We start from the raw sequence: 23,210 nt of genomic DNA, 5'->3' as shown, positions 1-23,210 counted from the left end.
TTGATTGAGAGATGCAGGAGCCGTGGCTCAGAGGGAGGGCGACTCTTCCCCTTGATTGAGAAATGCAGGAGCCGTGGCTCAGAGGGAGGGCGACTCTCTTCCTTGATTGAGAGATGCAGGAGCCGTGGCTCAGAGGGAGGGCGACTCTCTTCTTTGATTGAGAGATGCAGGAGCTGTGGCTCAGAGGGAGGGCGACTCTCTTCCTTGATTGAGAGATGCAGGAGCTGCGGCTCAGAGGGAGGGCGACTCTTCCTTGATTGAGAGATGCAGGAGCCACGGCTCAGAGGGAGGGCGACTCTTCCTTGATTGAGAGATGCAGGAGCTGTGGCTCAGAGTGGCCGAGTCACTTGCCCAAAGTCACACAGCTCGTAAATACGTAATCGGAATTCAGACTCGGGCAGCTTCAGTCCAGCACCAGTTCAGACCCACTATGCTGCCTCCTCATGGTGTTTTGTGTGGTCCCCAGCACATGCCACACTCTGTGAGGGCAAGAATGAAGTGCTTCTCACCTCCATATTCCCAGAGCCTGGCACAAAGCCACCCCTGTACTTATTTGTTGAATAGACACACATGTCTCGGTCAGGACACCATCCCTTCTGCAAGATTCTCAACATCCCACTGAAGCATTAAGATAGTTGGTGACTGAGCAAAGAAAGAGCCACCTTATCTTGGCCACTGTTCTGCCCTCCCGGAACCGCCCTCATTGCAGACCAACTGAATGTCTTAAGGCATCTTTATTTCAGGGGAACTGTTTGAAGATCACATTTGCTACACCATTCAGTGTGCCTTCTCAGAACTCACATGATGAAGCGTTCCAAGAATTCAGGGATAGGAAAAAGTTACCTCTTTAGAAGGAATTTTGTCCCTGATTTCAAGAAAATTATGTTTAAGGAATCACCAGGCATCTTATTCGTGTGTGTCTCTGGGACCTGGCCTGGAGCACCATAGTAATAGCCCTCACTCACTCACTCACTCATTCATTCACTTTTTGAGCACTTACTCTGGGCCCCACCTTTGCTGAACACTTCATAAGCTTTATCTCACTCACTCCAACCCTGTGAGGTAGGCACAGTTATTATCCCCATTTTACAAATGGGAAATGAGGCTTCAGGGGGCTAAGTGACTTGCCCAGGTCGCACAGTTGGTAAATGCTGCTCAACAGTTAGTTTGACTCCAAAGTGCATTATCTTCCCCACTCCACCACGCATATTGTCTCTGCTGCAGGATATTACCATCCTCATTTAAAGACAGTGAATCACCCCATGTCATGACGCAAGGCTAGGATGTGAACTCGTCTCTTTCCGAAGCCCACGCTCGTTAACTGCCAGGGCAGTGCCAGTCGAGGAGCCTGACATGGCAGAAGTGCTCTGACCTTTGTCAAGTCCAGACAGTCACGGACACTTTATTCTACACGGGACGCCAGCCCCACAACAGCAGCTGGAGTGTCAGCCAAGCTACAACCCACAAAGGCTCAACCCTGCATGGTCGCGCCTGGCTCACATGGGGCCCCGCACTCGAGCTACTCAGAGGCAGCCCTGGGGTGGACCCCCAAGCCGTACCCAGAGGCTATTCTTGAATGCATCATCCTTTGGGGACATTGGGAGCTTGAGCCAAACGTACCACAAGGTTGAGGTCCTGAGGATGCCTTACCTCAGTGGAGCCTGTGAAAGCTACTTTGTCCACATCCTCATGGGAGGCAATGGCAGCCCCAGCCGTGGGGCCAAATCCAGGAACAACATTGACCACGCCAGGGGGAAAGCCAGCCTGTGGGCAAACAGCCGGGGACACTGAAAGTCAGTCTCCTGTTCCAAAGGGCCTGGACGAAAAAGCATCCTTTGCCAGAGAGGTTAAAACTGTCCGCCCAGGACACAGCTGAAGAGAAGCCAGTCTTCTGGGGTGCTGCTCAGGATTCTAAATGGGACAGCAAGGAACCTGTTTCGTGGGGTTCCCTGTGGCTGTTGCCCCTCCCACCATGGCATTCACTCAGAAAGATTTTCATTCTTCAAAGGGGTCTTGCAATGAAGCCCAATGTAGCAAATAAGTAAGAGGGGGCCTGTTTGGCTGAAGGGGGATGAGGCGGGGCAGGGGGATGGCGCCCAGTCCCTGCTCTACAGACACCCACCTCCACCTTGGCGCCCCGAGGCCCCTCCTCAGAACTCCTATAAAGCAAGGGCATTTAGAGGTCAAGATGGACACAAGCCACATACCTCCTTAGTCAAGTTGGCCACATAGAGGGCAGTGAGTGGAGTCTGCTCGGCCACCTTCATCACAACCACGTTTCCAGTCGCCAAGGCTGGGCCCAGTTTCCATGCTTGCATCAAGAGTGGGAAGTTCCACTGCAATAAACAACAGCCACTCCCAAAATGTAAGCTGAGAGCTAGACTGGCCAGCAGAGAGCAGCACCCAGAGGAGAAGCAGCACTGAGCTCTCTGACCCCTTGCGTTTCCCCCACAACTTGATCACACGTTTAAGACAGATGGACAAGGCAGGTGGTGGATGATAATAAGACTCACATTCCTTAGTGCTCTTTACGTACTAGGCACCATGCTAAGTCATTGCATTCAATCCTCCCTCCCGCCTGAAGACAAGTACCATGTTCACTTCCACTTTTCAGATAAGGAAGCTGAGTCTTAGGGGGATAAGTGACTTGCCCAAGGTCACAGAGTTCGCAGATGGCAGCGCTGGTTGGCTTTGCCAAAGCCCATGTTTTCAGCCAGTACCCAGGCTGCCTTCTGATGCCACCCCTGTGACCCTCCCACCTTTGCAAGGAGCCTGTCCGTGATCGCTGCATCTCATGGCAATCACGATAAACCTTCACTTGTTTATTACGAGACTAACACTCACCGGAATGATCTGCCCACACACCCCCACAGGTTCATGGCGGGTGTAGCTGAAGAAGTCCCCATCGATGGGAATGGTTTTCCCATGGTACTTATCGGCCCAGCCAGCATAATAACTTAAAAAAAAAAAATCCAAGCTCAATCAATGACTGTCAGTGAGCCCTATAAACCCTAGCAGAAAGAGAAGACTCAAACTAGTCCAGTTGGGGCTTTCTGATAATTGCCCTTATTCTTGGCTTGTTCCCAGAGAGACTTAAGTGCTAGGGTCACAAGAATCCACTCTGGGTAGCTAAACTCTAAGCCTCAGAATCACCTGGGGTGCTCATAAAGAACACCAAATTCCAGGCACCCACCGCCGACCTACTCAATCTTCTCTGGGGCAGAGGCCCAGGAATCGATATTTTTAATAAACATCCAGAGTATTAAACTGCAATTGTTGTACCAGCCCAGCACCACAGACTACATCTGAGGACCATGGATCACATCTGGTAGAAAAGTGCAAACCTGTCTAACAGTCGGCACGTCCTGTGCACAGAGCACTGTGCTAAGACTGAGTAACAGTCACCAGAAACAAATCCTCGACTGGGCCCCAGCTCTCTAGACACACAGGGACACTAGTGACAGAGAAGCACAGCAAATTAGAGCTGGGGACAACAAAACAGCTGTGTGTTTATACTACATAATGGTTTTTAGGGAAGTAGGAAAAATGAAAGATGGGGAAAGATGGAACATGTAGGGTAACAGAAAGATTTCTGAAATGAGTGTGTCTGGCAAGGGTACCCTGAGACCAAAGCTGACCTGGGTTTGAACACAGGTTTATGGACCTGGGGAGAAAAATAGCCAAGGAGCTGCCAATCTGTACAAATTAAGGCATCGCTGCTCCCTTCCTCCCAGGTCTGATTTACGTGTATTTTACACGCCTCTGAATAGTTATATAATCAGCACAAAGGCATATGGCTAAAACTCAAGAAGGAGTGGGGCTCTGCCTGAGATTCACCAGGCTGCTGCTCTGGGGCGTCCTTGCAGAGTGTTCTCGACTTGGCACGTCTATCCTTTGGGGCTGGGAAATTCTTTGCTGTGGGTGCTGTCCTCTCCAGTGTAGGATGTTCAGCAGCAGCCCTGGCCTCTATGCATTAGATGCCCGTAGTGCCCCTCCCCCCCACAGTGGTAACAATCAAAAATGTCTCCAGACACTGCCCACTGTCCCTTGGGAGACATGACTGCCCTGGTAGGAGATAACTACTGTTCTGTTGTCCAATTCCTACTGTTCTGGCACTGCTTCTTCCCCTCCATCTCCATTCACATGGTCACAGGGGGAGCAGCCACTATGTGCACAATGATTAATCCAGCCGGACCACAGCTGGTCAGACTCAAGGCCAGCCCATCAGGTCTCTCCCCCAGGAATCTGGCCTCAGGACTCAGGGACTGCAGTTCAGTCTGGCTGGAATCACACACAGAAGCAAGCCCAGATGTGGGGCAGCCAGCTTCCGAAGGCAGTCAAGAGCAGAACAAAGGCAAGCGGTGGGGGTGGCCAGCGGAGGCTCAGTGGCCTTCTGGATTTAAGACCCCCAACTCTCTGTATTGCCCAAATTACGCTCAGTCTCTGTTACTGGCAACCCAAAGGGCTGTGACAAAGCTCTTACTCCTCATCTTGTATTTCTTGGTCAGTAAAATGTTTATGATTAAACTACACCCAAAGCTAGCAAGAGGAAGGAAATAAAGATTAGAGCAGAGACATATGAAGTGGAGAATAGAAAAACAATAGAGATAATAAACAAAACTAAAAGTTGGTTCTTTGAAAACATTCATAAAATTGATAAACCTTTAGCTAGACTAAGGGAAAAAGAGAGAGGACACAAATAACTAAAATCAGAAATGACAGTAGGTTACAACCGACCTTCCACAGATAAAAATTGGAGCCAACAAATTATATAACCTAAATGATATGGACAAATTCCAACTAACAAATAACAAAACTAACTCAAGAAGAAAGAGAAAATGTTTATGACTAAATTACAATTTTGGTATTGAGGGGTTACCCCATGAGATGGAGTCTAATATAGTACACGTTTCTCCAACTCCTGTGATCTTTTTACATTATTCTGTTTCTTCCTCCCCAGCAATACCCTGTCCCCTTTGGCAGGGCCAGAACAGAGAACAGGAAGCCTGAGCCCATACCGGAGACATTTGAGGACCATGTCCAAATCCACCAGGTAAGAGATGACGTAGGGCTTGCCATTATCCAGGGTCTCCAAGGCCTGTGAAAAGAGAACAAGATCAGCGCAGACACGCTGGTCCAGGAAGGAATCAAAGCAAACGGGGGCTGGACAAGCACCACAGAGCCTCAGTGTGGACTGAGGAGGGCTGGTGACCACTCTGTGTCCCTGAATGTTGAGGCATTTCTGGGCCATTGCCCCTCCCTCTCCAGAGGTGGGAAGAATGATGTACTAGCTTCTCATTCAGTCATTTTGCAAACACATTGTTTTTGAGCTGCTGTTCTAGGTTCAATCCAGGTGCCGGGAATAGAGAGAGGAACATGGAACCTACAGAGCACAGACCCAGTGGAGACGGACACGAACATTGATCACAAATGTTAAGAGAGCCAGAAAGTGCCCAACCCAGTCAGAGAAACTCTACACTGAGAAGCCCCCCTTTAGCTAAAACTAGAAGGCTATGTAGGAGGTAACTAGGCAAAGGGAAGGCACAAATGGTGACAAAGGGACGAGCACTCCAGGCAGAGGGAACACTATGTGCAAAGGCCCTGGTGCTCAAAGAAGCTGGGCAGTCACAAAGTTGAAGGCAGGCTGTTGAGCTGAGGTGTGTCCAGCAGGAGTTGGGAGATGAGGCCAGACCAGGCAGGGCCTTACAGACCATGCGGAGGAAACAGGACTTCATCCTAGGGTGCAGGATGCCATGGAAGGCTTAAGAGTAGACTGCCACGGTATAATTTGCCTTCTAGAAGGTTGACTCTGGCTGCTATGTGCAGAATGGATTGGACACAGGAGAGGGTATTGCTTTCTGGTCCCTTTTGCCACTGGCAGCCAGGGAAAAGGCCTACACTCAGAGGGGCTGAGAGAGAGGGGTCTATGGGGGGGCGGGGAGGGGGTGGCAGGAATCTTTCCCTAGAAGGCTTCCCATCGTGGCTCCCTTCTTTCCCCTCAGTCTCCTCCTTTCTCAGCCAAACCCAGTGCATCAAAGGAGACACCAAGAGGCTAGTCTGGTTGGTGCAGGGGTGTACCCCAAAGATGTCCATCCTATGCCATTCTGACTAGTTCCTTGTCAGCAATGCTGCCCCTTCCTGGCGGTCCATGGGATGCTCTGACTCCATTTGCCATGTGGGCTGAGAGGGGAGAGGGCTGAGAACTCACTGCCAGGTAGGTCCGGTCCCGCTCAATCAGATCAGCCAAGCGGTTCAGAAGCCGGCCCCTGTCAGATGCATCCATGCGGCGCCAGGGCGAGCCCAGCTGAAAGGCAGCCCGGGCAGCCTTCACTGCCCTGTCCACATCTTCCTGGAAAACACGCACTGAGGCAGCTCAGGGCTTCTGAACAATAAACACCCACCCCACTGCCAAATGCACCCACAAGGGCTTCAGTCAATGCCTGTGTCAGAACCTGCCCCCAACAGTCCTTCCCAACCTCCAAGGCTGCACCTGATGAGCTTGAGACTCTCCCTTCCAGGAGTCCCGGTGGGAATGAGGACGCTGACTATTTCCATTTCTGTATTTTCATTTCAAAATCCCCCACAGAGCTCTGGAGGGAGAGGTACTCAGGGGTCAATGCTTAAAATTTGACCATTTTCCCCTTTTCCTAAGAAAGCAAGCCCCACAAACTTAACCATTCCTTCTAAGATGACCAGCAATTTCCAATGAAAGCAGACTAAACCAGCTTCCCTTTCCTTGGGGAAGCAGTAAAATCAGCGCAGCTAGCATGTTTCATATAGAGAGATGGGCACCAGGAGGTGAGGAGCATGGTTCTCATTAATGTTAAGCACATTTCCCATCAGACTACCCAGTAAGCCAGAAAAGTATTCACATTTGCTTTTAGCAAAGGAAATGAGGCCTTATTCATGAATACAGAAGACTGTCTTAAAGCAGAGGGCAGGAGGCATTCCTGGAGTATTTTTAATACCTTTTCTATTTAAAAAAATATATTTTTACTAAAAGTCTAATTTTTAGACTTTAAAATTACTATTTTTTAATTACTACAAGTATATAGAATTCAAACAAAATATGCTACCAACAGCAAAGCTAGATTCAGGCAACCCAAATTCTGCTCAACAAGATTTCCATCTTGCTGTGCACCTCCCTTCTCTGACCTTCAACTTCCAGGTCTGGAAAGGAGAGGTGGGATTGGATGTCCTCAAATTCAATTCCACATCTACAATTCCAAACCTATATGAAGTATTGAATCCAGGTATAATCTAGCACTTTTGTCTGCAAAGAAGAGTTTCTATTGATTCATTTACTCAAAAATGTTACTTGGCTTTTTTTTTTTTGAGGAAGATTAGCCCTGAGCTAACTGCTGCCAATCCTCCCCGTTTTGCTGAGGAAGACTGGCCCTGAGCTAACATCTGTGCCCATCTTCCTCTACTTTATATATGGGATGCCTACCACAGCATGGCATGCCAAGCAGTGCCATGTCCTCACCCTGGATCTGAACCGGCGGACCCCGGGCCACCAAAGCGGAACGTGTGCACTTAACCGCTGCGCCACTGGGCCGGCCCCGACTTGGCATTTTTTAGTTGTGAAAGCAATACACACATGGTAAAGTTTCAACCATACAAAAACATACAAGGTGAAAAATGAAACCCTCTTTGCCCACCTCTACCAGGCTCAGCCCTGCCCCAAAGAAAGTCACAAGTTCTCACCTTGTCGCCTGCAGCTACCTGACAGATGACTTCCCCAGTAGACGGATTGACGGTGGGGAATGTTTTCTTGCTGACAGCGTCGTGCCACTCATTGTTTATGAAGATCTACAAGGAGAAGGAAGAAAGTTCTCAGGACCAGCTCTCAATGCAGTACCAACCACCAGCAATGTAAAAAAAAAAAAAATCAGTACAAATATGAATTATCTTCAGAGTGATATGGCCTACAGGTTAAAAGCACAGGCCTTGGAGAGTGATGTCAGCATCATGGCAGAGTGAACTTGCCCAGGACTCTCTCCCCTCCAACATACAACAAAAAGGGACATCCATACTCCAACAGAAGATATCCTAACAACACAAAAACCTCGGAGAGACACGCAGCCACACAACAGAGGGTGGGGAGGCTGGAGCCCCCCTAGGAGGAGCTGGAATGGGATAAGAGAGAACTTCACTCGCACCCCTAAAGACTGCAGTCGCTGCTGCTGGAGGATCCGTGAGGGAAGGAGCAGGGGAGGGGACGTTCATTTGCAGAATCACCCAGGACTCCCACAGGCCCTTGCAGCCTAGAGGGAAGCCATCTAACGGGCGAAAGCTTTTGCACAAGGTGACCTCATCAAACCAAGAGACCAGAGAGCAAGAGCAGAGTGAGAAATCCCAGAGAGCACGCAGGAGAAAGCACCCCTCCTCCCGCCCGCTCAGTGCAGCTCCAGCCCCCATCCAGGTGGAGGGCTCAGAATACGCAGTTTTTGACCCCCATCCAGTGGCAACAGGCAGCAACTGCAACCGAATAACATCAGAAATGAGAAAGCCCCGACCTTCCAACATCAGGCACCACATCAAATCTCCAGAGCAGAGAGAAAACTCAAACACCCAGAACTCAGTCCTGAGGACACAGAAATACGTAAGCTAAATGACAATGAGTTCAAAATAGCTATCATCAAAAAATTCAATGAGGTAAAAGAGAATGTAGAGAAACAATTCAATGAGTTCAGGAGCTACTTCACAAAAGAGATTGAAACTATAAAGAAGAATCATTGAGAAATATTAGAGATGAAAGACACAATGGAAGAGAGAAAACAAAATACGGATTCCCTGAATGCTCAAGTGGACACCATAGAGGAGTGTATCAGCATAATCGAAGATAGACATGTTGAAATGCTCCAGACAGAGGAGAAGAGAGAACTAAGACTAAAAAGAAATGAAGAAAGTCTCTGAGAAATATCCAACTCAATGAGGAAATGCAACATAAGAATTACAGGTATTCAAGAAGGTGAAGAGAAGGAGAATGGAGCAGAAAGCATGTTCAAAGAAATAACAGCAAAGAACCTCCCAAATCTAGGGAAATATGTGTGGAAGAAGCTTTCAAATCTCCTAGATTTGTCAATGTAAATAGACCCACTGTAAGGCATATAGTAGTAAAACTGGCAAAAATGGATGACAAAGAAAGAATACTCAGGGCAGCGAGGCAGAAGAAAATAACCTACAAAGGAACCTCTATCAGGCTTTCAGCGGATTTCTCTGCAGAAACCTTACAAGCTAGGAGAGAATGGAACAACATATTCAAAACTTAAAAAGACAAGAATCTTCAGCCAAGAATACTCTATCCAGCAAAAATACCCTTTAGATATGAGGGAGAAATTAAATCTTTCCCAGACAAACAAAAGCTAAGGGACTTTGTAGCCACAAGACCTCCCCTACAAGAAATCCTCAAGAAGGCCCTCATACCTGAAAAAAGAAAAAGGGAGAAAGGAGTCACAAAACACAGAGTAAGGAGATAAATAGGTAGACAGAATCAGAATAGGATAGCAAATATTCAACTATAGCATTAAGCTAAAGGGAAGGAAAACACCAAAAACAAAAACAATTTTGTCACTTTAACCACAAACTCACAACACAAGTTGCAATAAGATATGAGAAAAACAACTTAGGAGGGGAGGAGGAAAGGGACTGAATCGGTTTAGACTAAGGAAATAAGAGGCCATCAGAAAATGGACTATCTTATACACAAGACTCTAAATAGAAACCTCAGGGTAACCACTAAACAGAAAAGCAGAACAGAAACAAAAAATAAATAAGGAAAAGACAAAGAAACACAATCATAAAAAACTACATAATTCAATGGGTAGACCAAAAAACACAGGACGAGAAACAAAGGAAATGCAGGAAAACCAGAAAAAGAGTGATATAATGACAGCATTAAGCCCTTATACATCAGTAATCACCCTAAACATAAATGGATTGAATTCTCCAATAAAAAGTCACAGAGTGGCGAGATGGATTAAAGAACAAGACCCAACAATTTGCTGCCTCCAGGAAACACTTCTCAGCTCCAATGACAAACACAGGCTCAGAGTGAAGGGGTGGAAGACAATACTCCAAGCTAATAGCAAACAAAAGAAAACTGTAAGACATTACTGAAAGAAATTAATAATGACATAAAGAGATGGAAAGAGATTCCTTGCTCATGGATTGGAAGAATAAACATAGTTAAAATGTCCATACTACCCAAAGCAATCTACAGATTCAATGCAATCCTAATCAGAATCCCAATGACATTCTTCGTGGAAATAGAGCAAAGAATCCTAAAATCCGTATGGGGCAATCAAAGATCCCGAATTGTCAAGGCAATCCTGAGAAAAAAAGAACAAAGCTGGAGGTATCGCAATCCCTGACTTAAAAATGTACTATAAAGCCATAGTGATCAAAACGGCATGGTACTGGTACAAGAACAGGCACACAGATAAATGGAACAGAACTGAAAGCCCAGAAATAAAACCACACATCTACGGTCAGCTAGTCTTCAACAAAGTGCCAAGAACACACAATGGAAAAAGATAGTCTCTTCAATAAATGGTGTTGGGAAAACTGGACAGCCACACGCAAAAGAAGGAAGGTAGACCACTATCTCATGCCATAGACAAAAATAAACTCAAAATGGATCAAAAACTTGAAGCTACGTCCTGAAACTATAGATAATATCAGTAGTATACTCTTCGACATTGAACTAAAAAAAGGATCTTCTCAAATACCATGTCCTCTCAGACAAGGGAAACAAAAGGAAAAATAAACAAGTGGGAATTCATCAAATTAATTAGCTTCTGCAAGGCAAAAGAAACTAGAAGCAAAACAAAGAGACAACCCGCCAACTGGGAGAAAATATTTGCAAATCATATATCTGAAAAGAGGGTATTCTCCATAATATATAAGGAACTCACACAACTGAACAATAAAAAAAAGACAACCTGATCAAAAAGTGGGCAGAGGAGAGGACCAGACATTTTTCCAAAGAAGATACATAGATGGCCAATAAACACATGAAAAGATGTTCAACATCACTAATCATCAGGGAAATGCAAATCAAAACTACACTAAGATACCACCTAATGCCTGTTAAAATGGCTACAATCACTAAGACTAAAAATAACACATGCTGGAGAGGGTGTGGAGAGAAGGGAACCCTCATCCACTGCTGGTTGGAATGCAAACTGGTGCAGCGACTATGGAAAACAGTATGGAGATTCCTCAAAAAACTAAAAATAGAACTACCATATGACCCAGCTATCCCACTACTGGGTATCTACCCAAACACCTTGAAATCAACAATCCAAAGTAACATATACACCGCTATGTTCACTGCAGCACTATTCACAATAGCCAAGACATGGAAACAATCCAAGTGCCCATCGACTGATGATTGGATAAAGAAGATGTGGTATATACATACAATGAAATACTACTCAACCATAAGAAAAGACAAATTCGGGGCTGGCCTGGTGGCACAGTGGTTAAGTGTGCACGTTCCGCTTTGGCAGCCCGGGGTTCGCCAGTTTGGATCCCGGGTGCAGACATGGCACTGCTTGGCAAGCCATGCTGTGGTAGGTGTCCCACATATAAAGTAGAGGAAGACGGGCATGGATGGTAGCTCAGGGCTAATCTTCCTCAAAAAAAAAAGACAAGACAAGACAAATTCATCCCGTTTGCAATAACATGGAACGACCTGGAGGGAATTATGCTAAGTGAAATAAGCCAGTCTGAGAAAGACAGACACCAGATGATTTCACTCATATGTGGAATACAAACAAATACATGGACAAAGAAAACAGTTCAGTGGTTACCATGGGAAGGGGGATGGTGGGTGGGCTCAGGGGGTGAAGGGGAGCACTTATGTGGTGACAGTCAAGAAATAATGTACAACTGAAATCTCATGTTGATGTAAACTATTATGAACTCAATAAAAATAAAATAAAATAAAGAGGGAAAAAAAAAGCACAGACCTTGGAGACTATCTGAGCTGGAGTGCCCTCTCTGCCAAGTGACCTTGGGTAAGTCATCTGACCTTTCATTGCCTTGGTTTCTCTGACCTGAAAAATGAATAGACTGTTTCTGCCTTATCAGTCATCTATATCTATTGCTGTGTAACGTCAGCTCAAAACTTGGTGGCTTGAAAGGCTTTATTATTCTCTCTCGCCATTGTGTTCACTGATGGGGCTCAGCCGAGCAGGGCTCGCCTGGGCTTCCTCAGTGGTTGCAGAAAGAGGGTGCCTGGGACTGGATATACAAAATGGCTTCGTCACTCATGTCTGGCACCACACGGCTTGCTTGGGCTCTGTCTCATGGCGAACTCAGGCTAGTCAGACTTCTCACATGACAGCTGGCTTCCCCGAGTGTTCCAGGAGACTCAGGCAGAACTGGAAGTCTTAAGAGAGCTAGCTTCGAAAGTCATGTGGCCTCATTTCCACCACCAAATTCCCTTGGTCAAGATGAGTCCAGCCCAAGGCCCAATCACAGAGTGGGGAGCGAGCCCCCATCTCTTCTCGGGCTCCTCTGCCACACTGCTACACAGGGCCATTGTGAGAACCAAGTCAGATGACTCTTTCAGCCATTCAGCAAACATTTAGTGCATCCCTGCCATGGGCCAGGCACTGTTCTAGGGCTGAGGACACAGTGGAAACCAAACCCAACAAGGACCTTTCTCTCATGGAGTTGGCATTCTGGTAGGCACAGAAAATAAGGAAGCAATCAGATATACAAGGCAACCTCAGACTGCAGTCATACGTGCAAAGGGAGAAAAACAGGGTCCAGAGAGAGTATAAACAAGGGGAGGATGGAGAACTTTAGCTGGGATGGTCAGGGAGGGCCTCTCTGCAGAGCAGACATTTGACTTGAGCCCTGAATGGTGAAAAGGAGCCAGCCACAGGAATAGGAGGAGGACAAGCAGTCCAGGCAGCAGGAATAGCAAGTGCAAAGGTCCTGGGGCAGGAATAAGTCTGGTGAGTTTGAGAAAAACAAGGCAGCCACAGTTACTGGTGAACCAGGAAGGAAGTACTAGAAGATGAAGTCAGAGAGGAGGGTGGGTCCTGTGAAGCCCTCAGTTCAGGGCCTGCTGGCATTCACTGTTGTTGCTGTTCTGAGGATTAACAGCGACCAAGTCTGGGGAGAGACTGTATCCTGGTTTAATGAGGCCACTATCAGGGAGAAAGAAGCCTCTTCATTCACTCAGAGAAAGGGTCCTCACCCAGAGCTGCTTATAAGTGTAAAGTTCACTCTCTGCTCCTAAGAGCCAGCGACGGCCTTAGAGCACAGAGAAGAAATTTCACAGCAAGCTGCTCCCTCCAGGCTGGGGGAGCTGCTCTGGGGCTGCGGGGAGCTTTGGTCCCTTCACCAGGGCTGTCCAAGGCCACTCTCTGCCTTCCTTCAAGGGCTCTCTTTAGCCCCAGCATCCCAACATAGCCTGGCTGTGGCTTAGGACCCAGGGGAGTCGTCTCCGTCACTCTGGGCCAGAGCCAGGGACCATAAACGAGACCAAGCCACCAAGCAATGCCCGGAGCTCGGCTCCTGCCAGGGCCAAGATTTCAGGGTCAGTCAGCAGGGTGCAGGGAGGGCTGGCCTGGCTCAGTGGTCAAGAGCAGGGCTCAAGACAAGAACCCGGATGAATCCGGGCTCTTTTGCTCCTAGTTGTGTCACATGGGGCAAGGCACTTCACCTCCCCACCTTCATTCCCTCATCTGTGAGGTGGGACTCACGATGTACTCCCTCATCAAGGGCCATTTGAGGGTTCCAAGTGTCTGCGCCAAGCCTTGCACGGACTAGTTGCTATGGCGACCATGGTGAGGACCAGGTGGGTGACGGTGCCAGCCAGGAAACGGTCTACCAGGGGTCACCTTCCCAGGCTCAGATTTGGTATTTTGGAGCAAGCCCTACCCCACCATCGCAGCAGAATCCGCAGCTGTGCACCTACAGTAAAAGGCTTTTGGCATTTAGCAGGAGAAAGGGGGTAAACATCAGCCAGATTCCTTGCAAGATGTTTGTGTAGTTTCACTTTAGTCAGTTGATTAAACTTTAGCGAAATAACCTTTGTTTCTTCTTTCTAGAGGGCTTGGAGGGGCTGGGAAGTGGGTGATGGCTAGTGTCCAGTCTGGGGAACAGGTGTAGCCAAGAGTTCAGGCTGGAAGCCAGGTGGCCCTAAGTTCAAGCTCGACTCGGCCATAGCCTGGCTGAGCTGCACAGGTGCTGCCCTCTTCGAGAATCAGCCTCCTCCTGCTGGCGAATGTGGGGCGGGGGCGGGGGCGGGGGCGGGGTGGGGGAAGCTTGTGGGGAGGAGCAGAGATGACACCCGTGGAGGAGGGAGCAGAGCTTGGCACACACTCCACCACCATCTGCTGAGCATCTGTCCCCACGGCCACCCTGAGCAGAGGCTCGGGTTCCCAGCCTCACACCTGGCGGCCTCACTGAAGCCTTGAGGTGAGGAGGTTAGGGAGCATACAGAGGAGAGGCAGGCCGCTGGGTGGGGGTGAGTCTGCTGGTCTTGTACTGTTCCCTCCAACCCCCTCCCCCGCTGCTGACCAGGACGGTCCACCCAGCCACCTGCATGTGATGGAAATGGCCATATTTACTAGCTACTCGTGATGTGGCATCCCCTGTACCAGGAGCTTTATGTACTTGGATTATTCCCATTTAAACCTCCCCTAGCAAACCTAGAAGGTGAGCTTCATCCTCTCCTCTTCACAGAGGAGGACACTGAGGCACAGAGAGGTCAAGCCGCTTGCTGAAGGTCACACAGCAGTGAGGGCAGAGCCCAGATTTGAACCCAGTTCTTTGGAACTCCAAGGCCTGTGCTCTTTGGCCGGTTCTTCCTCTAACTCCAGCCTCCAGTCAGAGCCCAGGCCAGGCTTCTGGGAGGTCAGAACTCTTGTTTCCTAATCTCCATCTTTATGGTTTACTTACAGCCCTACTGCAGGTTTGATTTTGAGATTTTATTCTGGGTGCTGTAAAAAGCACCAACCTCTAAGCCAGACAGACTTGGGTTCGAGTCCCAGTTCCACCCTCACAGGCTGTGACCTTGGGCCAATCCCTTCGCTTCCAGATGCTTCAGTGGTCTCTGGGGATAATATGTCTGGGGGCTGATGTAAGGATTAAATGCAACAAGGAGTGTCGAGTTCCTACGCCAGGACCCCACACACAGTGGGTCTCCCAGCCACAGCTACCTCATTCTAGCTCCCGTGGCTCTCTCGGGTCACAGATTTTTAGGAGCAAGGACCAGGTGGGTCTGTAGGCCTCTTTCTGTGCTGTTCTCTGCAAGCAGCACACTAATTTAGTTTGTGCCGGAAACGTTTTCTTCTTTTGCAAGGATCAGGAAGTATGAAGCCAAGAAATGGGCCAGTCTGGCTAAATTCCCGCTGGCCTCACCCCTAGTTCCCTGGGCAGTGCCCACACTGTCCTGCTGCCCTTAGACCAGGACCCTGAGAAGCCCACTCCTGGCATCCATCTGCCTTCCAAAGCCCTGAATTTGCTGAGTCACTCTCCACTGTTGAACTTCAACAATCCGTCCTCCCTTCTCGGCTGGTCCGGCTGGGTTGGCTGACGCAGGAACCGGGAGCGTCCGTTTCCCTTCTCTTACAGCCACACTTCAGCAGTCTCCCCTCTTTCCCTCAGGTTCGGGGAGGGGGCTGGGGTGGGCACTGTTCTCATACGGAGCCTCTGCTGAAGTTCTGCTTCAAGCGAGGGTGGTTTCACAGCAACTTCTCTTGAATAAACACAAGGACAGACTCCAGGCCACGTAATTCATAACCTCCTGGCCTGAAACCCAAAGCCCAACTTACATAACATGCTGACATTGGTCACCTGGCAGGGGGGTTCCTCCCAACTCACACTTGCTCCTTATAGTTTCTAGAAGCAGAGCAACATCAGGAGTTGATGCTTTCAATCTGGACTGTTGGCAAAACTCATGGAGCTTTTCCATCAAAATGCTCCGTTTTCTCTATTTTTTAATAAATATTCATTCTCTAAAATTTGGATTCACTCACCCATGCAGCTGATAAGCTTTAACTGAGAGCCATCACCCTGCCGGGCACTGAGTAAACCCGCAGAGTCCCGGATCCTTGAGCAAAAGTCCTGGGGAGGAGGGACACAACCAACAGGCAGACCAACAGAGTGAGACAGAAACACACAGGCAACAGTGAGGAACAGCCCGCAGCGTCAGTCGCGCCACAGCAGGGACCTCATGGAGAGCTCAGGGACAGAGTGGACTGAATGGGACCCCATGGCGACAGGGGGAGGGGAGAGCAGAGGGGGCTCTGGATTCTGTGCCTCCTGTGTGCCAGAAACAGCGCTAGTGCTGGGGTCCTGGGGGGAACGGCACAGACGCGGGGTGTGTCCATTCTAGTGGAGATCATGGACTGCATTTCACATCTTGCTTTTCTCAGTAACAGTTTCCCTTGGACGTTATTCCACTGGCAGGTCCGCCTTGTTATTTTAAGCAAAATAGCACTGCTCCATGGGAAGAGACGACAGCTTACCTAACCATTTCCCAAAAATGCACTTTTAGGATGAGTTTTCACCTTTCCCACCAGTGCTGCTGCAGCAAACAACCTCTGACACACACCTTGGCAAAGCTGGGGCAGAGTCCTGTATTAAAATTAGAATCGGTTAGCTAGTGGATAACACGATCCTTGGCTGCCTTGCACAACTTGTTTTCCAGGCCCTGGCAGATTACGAACTGCAAAGAGAAACTTGATGAAGTGGCTAAAAAGCTGGGGCGGGGACAGCAGAGCTGTGAGCAGGACAGCAGGAGCCCGGGGAGGAGGCCCAACCAAGGTGAGGACAGAGCCATATTCCAGCGCCACCTCCACTCGGTGGCAATGGACAGTCATAATCTGCCCAAGGTCTCCAGTAAAAGGTTAAATGATGTTCAGTGGCTCTGATTTAAGGAAGCAGGACACATTCTAGGAAGATTTTAGTTCAAGCTTTGATGCATGAAAGAATTAGGACTCTGTTACCTAGGAAACCCACATCCCTGGAATATGTTATTTTCGACAAGGGTGAGTGAGCAAGTGCTGTGGGTTCTATCCTGGGGGGACTCCTGCTGGCACTGGCTTTTTCAGTGACAGTAGGTAACTTGTATCCAACAGAAAGCAGGTACTATCTTTCATATTACAAGATCCCCAGGAGAAAAGTTCAAGGTGCACATGGAATGCCACACACGTTCACATATCCCACATAATCGTGTAGAAGCCTTGGGCTAGGGTGGGGTTAGGGCCAAGGGTGGCCACCTCCCTCAGATTTGCTAGAGACACTGTGGCACCTGTGCCCAGCCCTCCCCTCCCCATCCCCCAGGGCCTTTCTTGTTCTGCATTCCTGGATTTTCACCACTTCCAAGGTGGCAGGGTTGATTCTACTGTGGACTGTCTGGCAGGCAGGCACGGTTTCACTCTGTCACTGTGCCTGTGGGCTTACATTGTGGCGATCTCTCTTGCTACAATCTCTTCCCTTGGCCAGTTTCAGCACTCTGTGTGTGTCTCCGCAGTCCTTCTAGTTAACTCCCAAATTTTTTACAAAAAGGCCCTTTGAGTGGAAATACTGGGTTCCCATTCCTGCTACTGGAACACAAAACTGTAAACTTAGTTTCATAAATGGCAACCATTCATGCCTTCAATAAATATTTACTGAGTAGTGATTATATTCTAATCTCGTTGCTAAGAATACAAATGTAAACATGGCCCATTCCTTCTGATTTCAAATATTCAGTCCAATTGTCCCATAAATATTTACGCCTTTGACCATCGGGCCTGATCCTGAGGCAACACAGCATGTGGCGAAGGGCATGCTGGAGCTGAACAGAGCTGTCTGAACCCTGGTTTCATACTTGCTCCTTAATGTGAACTTGACTTCCCTGAGCCTTGTTTCTTCATCTGTAAAATGGGACAACAACAAGACCTGGCTCATAGAGTTGTTATAGCATGCAAGCTGAAAATGTAGGTACAGGTCCTCAGCACAGGGCCTGATCGATCATAAGTGATCAACTATCATAATTATTGGATCAGGGGATACATATGCATGTCCACAACACACACATCTGGTCTCAACTTGCTCTCAATACCACAGCCCAGTACTTATAACCCAGTCACCTGTAATTCAGCTGTTCCCAGAGATTCTGGGCGGGCAGGAGACACGGAACGGCATTTGTGTTCCCCTATAATCAACTGCTGTTAGGAGCAGAAGTAACCAAGGGAGGGCCAGCGAATCCTCAGATTCTCTGGGTTGCCTGAATCTGCTATTTCTACCAAGGATATTAAAACTCCTAAACAAGCAATAAAACCAGTGCGATCAGAATGAGGATATTTCACTTGACCCACTTAGCACACAGCCACCCCAACCCACCACTTAGCCCAACACAGATTTTGGCTCATTCCGTAAGAATCTTCCCCGGAAAATAAGAGAAATCAAACTCTTACTCTGTATGTATTACCTGCCAGCAGTGATTATCTGCAGGGGTGGGATAGCAGAAGACTGTCCCTTTCTTTTTATATTTGCTTACAGGTTAATTACTTTTAAAGAAATAAAACATTTAAATAAAGCCCAAGTCCCCTTTAATCACTACCTACAAGCAGATTCCCTATGCAGCCCCGCCTTGGCGTTCACCACCCTCACGCCCACGTGCATTTTCCTTCCAGAGCATTTTTATACATCTTATATGGAGATATATCTATCCACATTGAATGGAAAGTTCATTTTGAGTGGTTTTAATTAGTTTCATGTCACACAGTGTGCTGGACATCTTCCCCCTGAAACTCTGTTTTTGAGATCCATCATTCATACAACTCCAGCTAATTCCTTGTAACTACTGCCTGCATCGAATTCTTCCTTCCTATCCCTGTAACATATGTTGTTCATCTGTGTCCCCATGGAAGGCAAGCTGGCTGATTTCCTAGGTTTTTGCTAATATAAACTACGTGGCGATGAACATCTGTGCGCGCCTGTGTGTTTCCAGTGAGTTTCTACTTCACAGACTTCTGCTTGCTTGACTTTTTCTACTAAGGATGTATTACTGTTGTAATGAGAAAATTCTATATCCAGAGACCCTTTCTTAATTCTCTCTTCATCAGTTCTCTCTTTAGTTCCTGAGTGTTGTGGCCAAGGGGCTAAGAATAAAGAAGAAAATTTAATTCACCCCAAACTCCCACTCACCTTTGCCACAACCTAGCTCATCCCTTCAGGAGACAAATTACAACTACAACAGCACTCACATGAAATGGAGTCATATAATCATTATCTTGTAAGCTCAACATCATCACTGCTATCCCAGCTCTTATTTAAGGCTGCAGTAAATATGGAGCCACGAGTCAGGCACTTGCTAAGGGCTGTACAAGGATGACCCCACTTCATCCCCATAGCAACCCTATGATGCAGATGGAGTTTTTACCCTATTTTACAGATGTGGCAGCTAAGGTAGAGTTAAATCAATGTACCCCCCTCCATATCTCATCTTCCCTTATTTTTCTCCATAGCACTAATCACCTTGCACCAAACTACACATTTCACTTATTTGTCTGTCTCCACTTTCCAGGATGCAAGCTTCCCACGGGCAGCAATTCTTGTCTGTTCATGGGAAGTGAGGGTGCTGAGGATATGTCTGCTGAATCAAGTAACCTGCCAAAGCAGATAACTACTGAGTTGCAGGCAGTCTGAGTCCAGAGGGTGAAATGGTGTCTAACAATATTCTTGTCTTATTATTGTTGTTATCTACCAACATGAAGTGGTGATGCTACTGAAGGTGAAAGTATTAGCCACACCCCATCCAGGAGGGTCACTCTGCTGAAACCTCAGGCCCTCGGGTTTTCCTTTGAGTTCTTTCTAGATCTTAATTACTCTCCAAGGAGGGAAGAAAAGAAGAAAGAAAAATGGAAATCAGTTTCATTGACAGAGGTGTGCTCCTGAAACCCGCCAAGGATGAGAAATGTTGATCTTGAGGAAGCCTGGCCATCATCAGCTCCCCCTTCAGGTCCCTGCTGGTGAGTCAGGGAAGGAGAACTAAAATCTCCTTAACCAGCAGAGAAGTTTACCCCACCCTGCAGTCCCATCCAGGACAAGGAGGGGCAAGAGGACCCCAGGAGGGTGGACCAACCACCCCACTCTGCCTCTGTGGGGTTAAGAAATAGAGTGGGAAGGAGACCTATTGCCTGTCCTCCCCCCATCCACGTGAGACCCAACAAGCTTGAAGTGCAACATTCCCCCAAATGCCCTGGGGTGAGAAGGCCCAGCGTCTGCAGAAGCAACTTCAAGGGCCGTCCCAACAGTTCCAGACTACAGGACAGCTCGCTGAACTTCAAGGAACCGATAACTCTCAAGGAAATGTCCAGGTATACGATCTATTTTGCACCTAGAGCCCCTGGTAAGAGACAAAATTTTGGAATTAGGCCTTGGCATTCTTGCCAGCAGGGTTCGCAATGATGCAACAATGAGAACAGCCCAAGGAGCTTTAAGAGGGACCGCTTCCAGCACGGTGGGATGCTTTGCAGACCTCAGGGAAGAATAAAGCAGATCTGAAGGTAGCGACTTAGAAAGATAATCCGGATAAATTATTCAATGAGACAGAGCTTCAGAATAGTGTGAAAGATGACATGAGTGGAGCCATATTAAAATAGAGCCACAGCAGCCATTTCAGAAGAATTGCCTTGTTTTCTGAATCTTCCAAATTGGACCAAACCATCAACATTCCAAGAAGTCGGTAAGGACAAGAATATCTTGTTCGTAAGGACTGATGAAATTGGACTTTCAACCAATCAATGAAATACAAATCCAGCCTTTTGCCTGATGACTGAATCTCAAACCAATCTATGAAGTATAAACCTAGCCACGCCTCATCTAGCGCCAATGAGCTCTTCTTTAATACAGCTGACCTCATCTTCCTCCCCTTTTCCCATAAAAGCCCCGAGCCCATCTCCTGTAATTGGGGCACTGTTTGGGTTTCTACCTGAATCTGTGCTCCCCAAATTACGAGTCTTTGATCCCAAATAAACGCTTTGCATCTTAAACTGGTTTCTGTTTTTGTAGGTTGACAACAGAAAGTCCTAGGATCTCATTTATGAAAAAAAAACCTGGTGCACACTCACTGGTTCTCTCTCTGACTCACACAGACACAAAGAAAATGTCTGCAAGATCAGAGACCCAACTGTTAACAATCTTCTTGGAAGGAGTGCGGTGGGGTATGTGGGAAGTTTTACAGTACTCTCTGTATTTTTAGACAGTGAACAAGTGTTCCTTTGATGATCTCAAAAAATCTGATGAAGCAGAGCAGCCACAGCGAGAATTCCCTCCACTCCCCCAATTGACGCTCCCACACTAAATCTGGAGAGCAGGACTCCGGCTATCCGCCAGGCCCGAATGCAAGTTTGGACACCATTTCTACCTCCACGTGAGCACCAAGGAGGAACATGTTAATTAGATTCCGTGGTAACAAAGGCTCAGGGTGCTGACGCCTCTCCCTTGAGGATATTTCTGCTTGATCTTTTTGATGTTCAAATCTTTCAAGCAGAACTCCTGGTTAGGCAGCCTACCAAGAGAGCAGCAGCTGCTGCTTTGTGTTATGCAAAGAGCATTTTATTTTACTTTTTGTTTTTATTATCTCGAAAATGATCATTTGTAACATTCCTTAAAATCACCTGGATGTGCCTTTACCCACCACCTATGTGCAGATTTGCAGCCAAACTCTGGGCTGGACAAGTGGGTCCACTGTTGAAAGTAGTCAGCTAAGTGCGGGCTCTTCAGCATCCCACATTAGCAGTGACCCCTCTATTCCCAACCGGGGTTGCATCAAGAGCACCATGGAATGTTCTGGTTAGTGGCTGCCTCCTGGCAGTCTAGATGTGAACCCGAACTTTGCCACTGAGTTTGCAACTTTGCCCTAAAGTTTGCAATTTCACAACTTTTGCCAGTCTTTAGGCAACTCACTCAACCTCCCTGTCACTCAGTCTCTTCGCCCAGTAAAGTGGGATAACCACAATGCCTACCTCACGGGGCTGGGGGAAGGATTCCACAGCAAAACACAGGTAAAGGTTAGAATGGCGCCAGATGCAAAGCATGTGCACGGAGGCCAGGAGCTGTAACTTCTGCAAGAGCCCACACTCTGACCCCCTTCCCACTTGGAGAAGAAACTGAAGCTCGGAGAAGGACAGCAGCTACGCTTGTTACACAAACAAAACGAGCTCTTTCATAACCAACTTCCTTCTCTGAATTCGAGCACTTTACTCAAATTCAAAGATCAAAAGAGAGAATATTCCTAAGGCCTGGCTGAGCAAGAAATCGGCCACTGGGAATCAGTGTTATCCTGGAAAGGCTCTCCTTGGTTTGGTCAAAGAAAGCCAGCTCCTTGGAAGGCGCGGACACCATTTGGGGACTGCGCCCCGACCGTTGCCCAATCCCCAGCAGAAGCAGCAGCCGAAAGGCCTTGGCCCCAACTGAACTTTGGTGGGAAAGGACCCCTCTTCCTTGTCTGTTCTTTCAGACTTCCTTGGACGAAGGCATGAGTCAAAGGGTAAAAGATAAGGAAAAGACAGGAAAATTCCCGCAAAGAGGGATTTGGATAGACGCGTCCTCTCGGTGGATGACGGTGCAGGCCCTGAGCAGATACGGGGCGACTAAGAGGCCCGAAAACCGAGGACGCCCGGGGGAGGATGGAACCCCAAGAGTTGGCGCTGGAAAACCGGCGGCGGCGGACGCAGAAGTAGCCAAATTCACAGCTGGGTGATGGAACCGGGCCTGGCGGCGAAGGGGCCAAAATGCTCGCGGGAAGGGACGGTGTGCGGAAAGACAACCGTAGCCAACCCCTCGAGCCCCAGCTGGGTAAACTGAGGCCCAGGGCCTTCCTAGCCGGCGGGCTCCGTCCCCCGGAGAAGACAAAGCGCGGGCCGGGGCGGGCCGGGGCCGGCGGCCTCACCTGGTTGTAGAAGACCTCGGGCTGCTGGTTGGGGGCCGGCACGGCCTGGGTGGCGGCGGCCGAGAGAAGGCGGCGGCCCAGGCGGGGCCCGAGGCCTGCGGCGGCGAGGGCAGCGGCGCGCAACATGCTGCGGCGGGAGCGGGCGTGCGGCAGGCGGCTGCGCGGCGGCCGGCTGGGGTCACTGTGCCCACCGCCCCTCCCCGCCCTTCGCCGCCGCCAATGGGCAGGCGCGGGGCGGGACCCAGGGGGCGTGCCCCCCCCCCCCCCCCCCCCCCCCCCCCCCCCCCCCCCCCCC

The 23,210-nt window shown here is 48.6% G+C and overlaps 1 protein-coding gene across 1 annotated transcript in view; it reads right to left on the bottom strand.

Moving 5' to 3' along the window:
• ALDH2 (aldehyde dehydrogenase 2 family member) overlaps window positions 1-23,091 on the bottom strand; it is a 32,316-nt gene extending 9,225 nt beyond the window's left edge. The window contains exons 1-7 of the mRNA XM_046641098.1: window positions 22,916-23,091; window positions 7,708-7,812; window positions 6,209-6,349; window positions 5,019-5,098; window positions 2,845-2,956; window positions 2,208-2,336; window positions 1,651-1,764 (exon numbers count right to left, since the gene is read on the bottom strand). Coding sequence (XP_046497054.1) covers window positions 1,651-1,764; window positions 2,208-2,336; window positions 2,845-2,956; window positions 5,019-5,098; window positions 6,209-6,349; window positions 7,708-7,812; window positions 22,916-23,041 — 807 coding nt within the window. The 5' untranslated portion in view covers window positions 23,042-23,091. The remainder of the gene's footprint in view (window positions 1-1,650; window positions 1,765-2,207; window positions 2,337-2,844; window positions 2,957-5,018; window positions 5,099-6,208; window positions 6,350-7,707; window positions 7,813-22,915) is intronic.
• Between the last annotated feature and the right edge of the window lie 119 nt (window positions 23,092-23,210).

The sequence above is a fragment of the Equus quagga genome, chromosome 15, assembly GCF_021613505.1.
Source record: "Equus quagga isolate Etosha38 chromosome 15, UCLA_HA_Equagga_1.0, whole genome shotgun sequence".
Classification (NCBI taxonomy): domain Eukaryota; kingdom Metazoa; phylum Chordata; class Mammalia; order Perissodactyla; family Equidae; genus Equus; species Equus quagga.
This window is presented reverse-complemented; position numbering and strand designations above follow the sequence as displayed.